The sequence below is a fragment of the Nicotiana tabacum genome, chromosome 19, assembly GCF_000715075.1.
Source record: "Nicotiana tabacum cultivar K326 chromosome 19, ASM71507v2, whole genome shotgun sequence".
NCBI lineage: Eukaryota > Viridiplantae > Streptophyta > Magnoliopsida > Solanales > Solanaceae > Nicotiana > Nicotiana tabacum.
In genome coordinates this window covers 2,513,245-2,522,661 of record NC_134098.1, presented here as the reverse complement: position 1 = coordinate 2,522,661, position 9,417 = coordinate 2,513,245, and the positions used below count along the sequence as shown (strand labels likewise).

At 36.1% G+C, this 9,417-nt stretch overlaps 1 protein-coding gene across 1 annotated transcript; it reads right to left on the bottom strand.

Moving 5' to 3' along the window:
• Positions 1 to 4,809: 4,809 nt before the first annotated feature.
• LOC107765507 (ABSCISIC ACID-INSENSITIVE 5-like protein 7) lies at positions 4,810 to 8,093 on the bottom strand. Its single transcript, XM_016584167.2, has 4 exons — positions 7,699 to 8,093; positions 5,562 to 5,633; positions 5,189 to 5,218; positions 4,810 to 5,039 (listed from the first exon to the last, which is right to left on the bottom strand). The coding sequence occupies exons 1-4, from the start codon at positions 8,056 to 8,058 to the stop codon at positions 4,953 to 4,955; spliced, it is 549 nt and encodes a 182-aa protein (XP_016439653.1). The 5' UTR covers positions 8,059 to 8,093; the 3' UTR covers positions 4,810 to 4,952.
• Between the last annotated feature and the right edge of the window lie 1,324 nt (positions 8,094 to 9,417).

Here is a 9,417-nt window from a genome sequence, read left to right as displayed (position 1 = left end):
TCTGTAACCAGAATAATCAACAACGGCTACCGTGTCCAGCTACACCTGGAACTGCACACAAGGTGCAGGGAGTAACGTGAGTACGCCAACTCAGTAAGTATCAACAGTAAATAAAGGTTGAACAGTAGTGACGAGCAACAAAGCATATAAAGTTCATATTATGAAATCTCGGTAAAATACAACATGCTTTAAAAATTAGTGTTTGAATCAAATCATCTCGTTTAAAACCCAGTTCCAGTAAAAGTCATTTAAATATATTTTTCAACAGTTTCAAACAAAGGCTCAAATGCAAAGGTGAGCAAAAATGATGAAATCATAAATAGCACCTCGGGCATAACATCACTCATATTCAGCCCCTCGGGCAAACCTCACAATCACTCATGCCTCTCGGAAATACCTCACAATCACTCATGCCTCCCAGTCACTCAGCACTCGGCACTCACACTCAGTAGGTACCTACGCTCACTGGGGGTGTGTGTACAGACTCAGGAGGGGCTCCTTCAGCCCAAGTGCTATATCAAGCCAAATCATGACATAAATCACTCAGGCCCTCGGCCTATATCAAACATGCTATGGCGTATAGCCCGATCCCATAAATATCCTCACAAATAAGGACCTTAGCCTTACTCAGTCATAAACCTCTCAAGCCACTCAGGCATTTCAGCAAAAATAAGGTACTCAGCCCAAAACAACATTTATATGCATCAAAATAGAGTAAGAAAAACTGAGTTATGCAGTAAACATGTATAACCATGACTGAGTATAGATTTTAAATCGAAAACAGCGATAGGATAGTAAGAAAAGGCCCCTAATGGTCCAAACAGCACTGGTACAAGGACCAAACATGGCATTCCGCCCAATTTACAGAAACTCTTTCTAAAACATATAAGTATCATATAGTTTCAACAAAATATGCAACTTTACAGTTGCTACGGGACGGACCAAGTCACGATCCCCAGCAGTGCACGCCCACACGCCCGTCACCTAGCATGTGTGTCACCTCACAATAGTAGAATGATCGAAATTCAGGGTTTCATACCCTCAGGACTAGATTTACAATCGTTACTTACCTCAAACCGGGTAAATCTCTACCCCGCGATGCTCTTGCCTCTCGACTCGGCCTCCAAATACTCTGAATCTATTCGCAATCAGTACAATTCCATCAATATACGCTAATAGAATAAATTCCACACAAAAAATTACCAATTCAGACCAAAATCTCAAAATTGGCTCAAGCCCGCCCCCCGGGCCCATGACTTGGAATCATGTAAAAGTCACAAATTACGAACACACATTCACTCACAAGTCCAACCATACTAGTTTCACTCAAATCCGACTTTGAATCGACATTCAAATCCCAAAAATCATTTTTATGAAGTTTCTACAAATTTCCACCTCAAAGTACTAATCAGATGATGAAATCATTGATATATTCATGTATATTAACCAAATTCGAGTTAGAATCACTTACCCCGATGAATTTCTTGAATAAACCACGAAAAATCGCCACAAACCGAGCTCCCTAGGTCCAAAATGTGAAATAATGCCCTAAACCATGTTTATAAAGTTCACCTCTAGTCTCCCACTTCGCGGTCCGCGAAATTCCGAGCGCGGCCGTGCCCCAGGTCCCGCGGTCGCAAAAACATAAATGGTGTGGCCGCAGTTTTGGTGGCTGCACTGCCAGGCTTTAATATTTTGGCCATAACATTCTCTATAGATGTCCAAATAATGACTTCTTTACCTTTATGGAAACTAGACACGAAGGGCTACAACTTTTGTTTTTAAATCATCTCCAAATTCCTTGTAGATCAAAAGATATAGGCTTCTGAAGTCGTACCAGCGGATCTCCAGAACTTTTCCCTAGAGTGCGGCCACGGCAGAATTATGCGGTCCACGAAATTCCAAGTGCGGCCGCGAAATTTTGTTGAGGTCCGCAAAATTCAAAGTACCAGAACCATACCTGAGTTCCAGAAATGCCCGGACTCGCTCAAAACTCACCCTGAAACACACCCGAGGCCCTCGGGACCTCAACCAAATATACCAACCAATCCTAAAATACCATACGAACTTAGTCGAACCTTCGAATCACTCAAAACAACATCAAAACACCAAATTACCCTCAGATTCAAGCCTAAGAACTTCTAAACATATAAATTCGATAACCGATGCCCAAACCAATCAAACCAAGCCCGAATAACCTCATATTTTGCACACACATCACAAATGACACTACGAATCCACTCCAACTTCCGGAATTCCATTCCGACCTCGATATCAAATTTTTCACTGCCAACCGAAATCGCCGAATTTCGCCAATTCAAGCCTAATTCTACCACAGGCCTCCAAATTACATTCCGGACGTGCTCCTAAGTCCAAAATCATCTAACAAAGCTAATGGAACCATACAAATCCACATACGAGGTTGTTTACTTATAAGTCAACATGCGATTGACTTTTCCAACTTAAACTCCTAAATAAGAGACTAAGTATCTCATTCCACTCCGAAACCACTCCGGACTCGAACCAACTAACCCGGTATATCATAACATAGCTAAAAAATATAAAAGAAAGCAGAAATGGGGGAAACAGGGCTATAACTCTAGAAATGACCGGTCGGGTCGTTACACGAATGAAGTACAAAAAATGTTTCAGAACATGAAAACGGAGATCATTACCGTGGTTCTTGGCCTCCCATCTACCCCTTGCCAAATCACGCCATGCGCGTTCGACATAAGTGGAAGTTGAGGCTAACTTCCGAACCCAATCTTCGAGGTCAGGTACCGCTTGAGGCAAGCAAGAAATAGCTGCATGTCGAAAGGGGATATCAGGCGAAGTCGAAGAAGGTACGAAGAACAAAGTTTAAAAGATCACTTACGGTCGAAGTTCCACTCCTCAGGGAACGACATCTTCTCTTCCGAGATAATGTTGCGGGTCCTCACCCATATAAAATGGCTCATCCAACCTCGATCCTTATCCTCGTTGATTCTCGAGATCAAGGCCTTCATTGCCCGGTGTTGAAGCCTGATTAGTCCTCGATAGATTCGAGGCCGGTATAACCGCATGAAGTGATTTAGAGTAAACTCTAGCCCATCGGCCTTGCTAGAAAAGAAGCGCAATATGATTACTATGCACCATAGAGATGGGTGGATTTGGCCGAGGGTGACCTGATATCTTTTCCAGAGATCAATAATCACTGGGTCGAGGGGACCCAATGTGAAGGGGTAAGTGTAAACACTTAGGAACCCCTCCACATAAGCGGTGATGCTCTCTTCGGGAGCAGGAATTTGCACCACGACCTCGGGACCCCAGTTGCATTCCCTCTTCATGGCCTCGAGGTGGCTCTTCATTATCGAGCACATGTACATCGACACATGCTCACATCGACCCGGGATTGATGAAGGGTTTTCGACCTTGAAGATGGATTTTAGGGTACACGGGCCGGGAACATACTCATGGGGAAGCGGCTCCACCAGCACCTTGCCGCCGGACGGTCGGAAAGAGGAGCAAGATGCTTTCTCCTTGTGCGTTACGGTCTTTGAGGTTTTCGCCATTTGTATAAAGTAAAGAAGAGCGAAGAAAGATGAAAAACTGGTGATTTCGGTGCAACGAAGGTGTCTCTACAGACGGCGAAAAGGAGGAAACGGAAAGAGTGAAAAGACTTAGAGGTTTGATTAGAGCAAAAGTAAAGTTTGATTTAACGAAGGATCGGGTATTTATAGGCTCACGACGACAGTTCGGTGGCGCTAGTGGCTGACCGCTAACTGACAGGCATTAATGATTTGGGGAACTGAACCGACGGGACGTTTCGGTCACATCCATCACTTACGTCATGAGGACGACGTCATGATTAAGGTTTCGAAAAATCAAGGCTCAAACCGTTTCTTATCATTTTATTCCAAGAAATGCGGGGACTATCTGTATACGACCGAAATCGGGCATGTCCGATTTCATAGGCACGAGGAGCTGTCTCGAGAGTAAGACCGTAATAGACCAGGCTCGAGCTCAATGGCAGAGTATGGTGCATGAAGATCGAAGTGCTTGCTGAAGATCGAGACTGAGCATAACCGACTTCGAGTAAGGCATAATAATGGAATGGCGAGATATTAGCAACCGACCGAAGATCTCGGCGAAAATCCTAGAACAGATCGAATCAAGCGGTTATTGATGCCAATCATGGGATTTGTTTCCGTTATTAGAATTGTACCTTATTTAGGATTTCTCTACTATATAAAGAGGGGCCCCATTCATTTGTAAGGGGGATTGATTCACTGGTAAACATATACACATACACAGCTTTCTCTATTTCACTTACTATCTATTGCTGCTCATCACTGTTTATTTTCTGCTCTTTATTGTTCTTGTTACCCAACCTCGAGACCATCTCGAATCGAAGTCGAAAGCACTGCCAGAACACTGGTTTGATTTATTTTACTATTCAGATTATCTATTTAATTCCTTATTTATCAATTAGTATTGGATTAAATCACATATCCTTGAAACCACTAAATAAGTTTAACTTTTACTCGAATTTTAGGGTAAACAAATATAAACTTAAAAAGAGAAAACAATCACAATATTTAAAAGTTAAGAAAAATAAAAGAAGACAAAAGTTGATAATTTAGAGGGTAAATAGGTATTTGACAATTAAAAGTTTGTGAAATCTAGTTGAGTGACCTTCTGAGTGCTATAAGCATAGTTGAGTGACTTTGTTGTTACAAACGAAAAAATATGACTTTAGTTGGTAATTTCGGATAATTGAGTGACTATTTGAGTAATGGACTCGCAATTTGTTTTTCATCTCCCATAAGCTACCTAAATAAATTGTTGCTTTATTTTGTAAATCCAAATGTAAGCAATAACTTACATGCACAACAAAAGACTAATAATTGTATCAAAAAGACATTGTTAATAACATAACAAATCCTTTTACAATCCTTTGTAAGCAATTATGTTCACCACGAGACACTTGACATCCTTCTAAGTCTTCTCAGTTTGTTAGCAATCCATTGAGCTTTTGTTGGTTGTTTCATTTTCTCCTCCTAATACATCACACAGAGATATGAACAAATTACAAGATAGCTGTAAATAAATAAATAAATAAATAAATAACTGAATATAAATTACAATTAATCTTAAAACATATTTATGTATAAAGATATTTATAAAGGAGAGATACTCATACTCATACCTCATCTTTTCTTCTGGTTGCAATTTGAGCCTTGGCCATGTAAAAAAAGAAAAAGAAAAAGAAAAGAAAAAGAGTAAGTGATAATAATTAAAGGTGCCATATGTGTATTTAATAATTCATCCCATACCAAGATCCGTGTGATTTTATTTTATTTTTTGAGTAAGAATTTAAGTTATATACATCAAATTTTTTATTCGATCGTCGGGTCACCTTTACATGTTTTAACAAGTAATTTATCTTATTTTCAAAATTATAAGTCTCAAATTTTAAGATGGCTTACATATAAAAATATTTTTTATTGACCGAATAGCGTATAAAGTTCCTTGCACCAACTATATATATAATTTAATAATATTTTCATCTTTCATCTTACCACAAGTAACTTGAGTTTTTCATTCTCTTCTCTCAATCCGTTGAGTTCTATTTCCAATTCTGCTGTATATGCCTGCATCATCGAAAAGTTCACTTCATCAACCAATCAAAAGTTAAAACTATAATATTATTGAATTAGGAAGGACTTATTAACAACAAAAAAAAAAGAATTAGAAAGGACTTAACAACGTCCAAGTTTAACAGCTTGTTTGGATGGTTGTTACCTATTGTATTGCATAGTATTGTTACTTTAAATACGATTTAATGTTACTTAAATTTTATTGTATCGTATCGTTTACGTAACGACGAAATGTGCCACTTTATGTAATGACCGATATGGTGTGGTCGCGTCGTTAACTTGTCTTTTTCTCTCATCTCACCCTTCATTATTATTAAATAATTTTATTTTATTATTTATCCTATCTTTCTATATAATAATTTTACCCCATATCATAGTTTTTCTTTATAATATTGCAAGTTTATTCTTCATATTGATGGTGTGTGATATCATGAAACAATGACAAACGATACAATCTATCCAAATATTATATTCAACAAATGATACAGTATATACAATACGATACGATACATTATGAAACGATACGTAACAACTATCCAAACAAGCTCTAAATGTAATAAGAGACCAATAAATTGAAAAAAAGGGAGCAGTATGCTATGATTTTTACTTTATTGTAATACCATGAATCAAACTACTAGTGGTTGGGTTTCTTCACCAATTTATAGAAAAGTTTAAACTCTTACTATTATAATAATACTAGTCAAGTTGTCCGCGCTTTGCGCGGTCATAAAAGAAAAAAATTATTGAATATATTATATGATCAAATTGATAACTTATCGAGATAGAAGAGACATATTTTTCATGCATTATATATACTTATAAATATTTCAACATATCTAATTCAAATATTTGTTTACTCACTTGACTAACTCCCAAATAGAACATTGAGCAGTATGCTATGATTTTTACTTTATTGTAATACCATGAATCAAACTACTAGTGGTTGGGTTTCTTCACCAATTTATAGAAAAGTTTAAACTCTTACTATTATAATAGTATTTTTATTATCCAAAAGTAGACTCTTCTTTTAAATATTTGTGTTAGAGAATGCTACATTTATTTTTACAGATTATTTAAGGGCTTCAAAAAAATTTAAAAATTTTCTGAGTTTCTCCGCTCATCGCACGATCACATAATGCAATATGATATCATAGTAAAATAAAAGTCATGAATTTAAATCTCATTGTCACCCGATAACTTTTAGCTCACGACCGAAACTGTTTATATCTGGTAGCTGTAAAGTGTATAAAATTTGTATATTTTTTATATATAATATCCAAATAACATATATGAAAAAAATATAATTTTTCAGCTATTATTTTGAGAACCACTCTACATTTTCATCATAATCAGACTTAAGTGGTGCGGTGAAGATACAACTAAACACTGTAGCATTCTCTAAAACTTTGACGGTAAAAAATATCATTTCAATAGACTATCAATCAACTATGCTTTAATTAGGGTGTGTTTGGTATGAAGGAAAATATTTTTCGAAAAATATTTTTTAATTTTTTCATGTTTGGTTGACTTAAATGCTTTGGAAATATTTTTTTCATGAACTCATTAATTACAAGAAAAATGTTTTCCCTATCAAGAAAAAGAAAATATTTTTCAAAAATTCTTTTTCAACCTTCCCCACTAACACCCACTAGTTAAATTCCATTGGGGGAAGGGGATGAGGAGAGTAGCATAAAAAAAATATTTTCCTAAAAAAATATTTTTTACTCTCTAACCAAACACTAAAAAATATTTTTCGGAACACATTTTTCACTCACCAACCAAACAAGGAAAAATAAGTGATAAAACCACAAATTTTTCACGAAAACATTTTCTAGAAAAATATTTTCCATGAAAAATATTTTCCTTCGTACCAAACACACCCTTAATCACAAACAGTTATGATCGATCATTTTTTACAACAAATTATCTCTTGACTTTTGACGGATTAACCCTCATTTATGCGCCGTTTTACTCTAAAAGGAAAATGAGTTTTCCCATGGTTTCCGAGTGAAAACTAGAAATTAATTTGAGACAAAATTAAGATTAAAAAAATTGTTACCTGCTTTCTAGCTCTAGATCTTGCAGCAGACTCTCTATTCTTAATCATTCGACGTTGTCTCTTTTCCATTACTGTTGCTTCTATTGAAACACTTGATGATCTTCTTCTGCTATTGTTAATTGGTTCACTAACATCTGATGCACTGTTGGAATTTTCAATATTTTCTTTATTTGTTGTAGTGATTTGATCTGAAATCTGGTGGCCATTAATGAAACCACCATTAACTTGTTCAAAGATTTGATGATGTGTTGAAGAAGAATCAGCATCTCCTTTGCCATTTTCAGCACACTTTGAGTGGCTAAGGAAAGCATACCTTGAATGTTGTCCTGCAGGCAAAATGTTTCCATGAAAAAGATGCATTATTACTTTGAAAATTTGATTTTTTTTTCATTTTTTGATTTTTCATCCGGTTTTCGATACCCATATTGGGTCTCGACTAATCTAGAAAAATAAATAAATTAAAGTATTTTATAAAAATTTTACTAGAACAATTGCATTATATTGGATTTTTTTTGTTTCTCATCCGGTGTCCGGTATCTACGTTGGAGCCTCACTAAATTCGGTTCGCGCCGAAAAATTCCACGTATAAATGCTTCTTTTTTTGGTTCCCCGATGTCTGGTACTCACATTGGGCCCCTGACTAAATTCGGATTTACGTCAGAAAGTCCTGAGAGGTAAAACACTCTCTAACAAAGACAATTTCATACTAAGAGCTTGAACTCGAAATATTTGATTAAGGATAATGAGCAGTTGTCATCCACTACCACCCTTGTCCGTGTATTTGACTCTCTAATTAGTAAAGATGTCATTCTTACGAACATATAAATGCTTGTGTAAAGTGGGTATTAAAATAGGGATGAAAAGTTAAAAAGAATAAAGTGAAAAGTTATGGCCTAGTGGTCAATAAAATGAATCTTAAATCATGATGTCTTACTAGAGGCGAATCTATGTGTAGTCTAAGGGTGATCAACTAACACACTTCGCTGAAAAATAATACAGTAAAATATTAGTACTTGTTATCGATAACAAAAAAAATAGATTTTGAATGTCCTTGTATAGCCCACTCACAAATGGTGTTCAAAATTTGAACACTCTTACTGAATTTCCTGCTTCGACACTAGGTCTTGCGTTTAAATATCAACAAAGAATATTAGGTAATTTCTTTTCATTTGTCCAATCCTTGATGGATAGAACTACCTAGTATCTATGTTGATAAAATGTGGCAGGTACTCTGTAAAATTAATTAAGGTGCACGCAAACATGTTTGAACACCATGGTTATGAAAAAATGAGAAAGTGAAAAAGCGGCTACAAATATATGTTACCTTCTTTTGTAGGAATATCTTGATTTGACTTGGGAGTAACTTGATTTCCTTCATTGTCCCAAAAATTATTGAGTAGGTCATCTAAATTCATAGACCCATAATTTCTTCCCTTCTTGCTTTGAAATTCATTCAAGGTTAGTGAAAATGCTGAGTTATTTTGTCTACTCGATGAAGAAATTGAATGGTATTCTGAAGGTTCTGCTTCTAAATTGACTTTACAATAGTCAACACTATCATTCTCAGATACTTCCATTCCTTACCAGCAACTTCGTCAAATCTCTGCAAATGGTAAAAGGATTAGTTTTAGTAGAAACATAACATTATAATTTTTGGGAAAAAGTAGTATTTGGAGTTAAGTTAAAAAATAATATTTGAAATTTGAAATTATGTTTGGA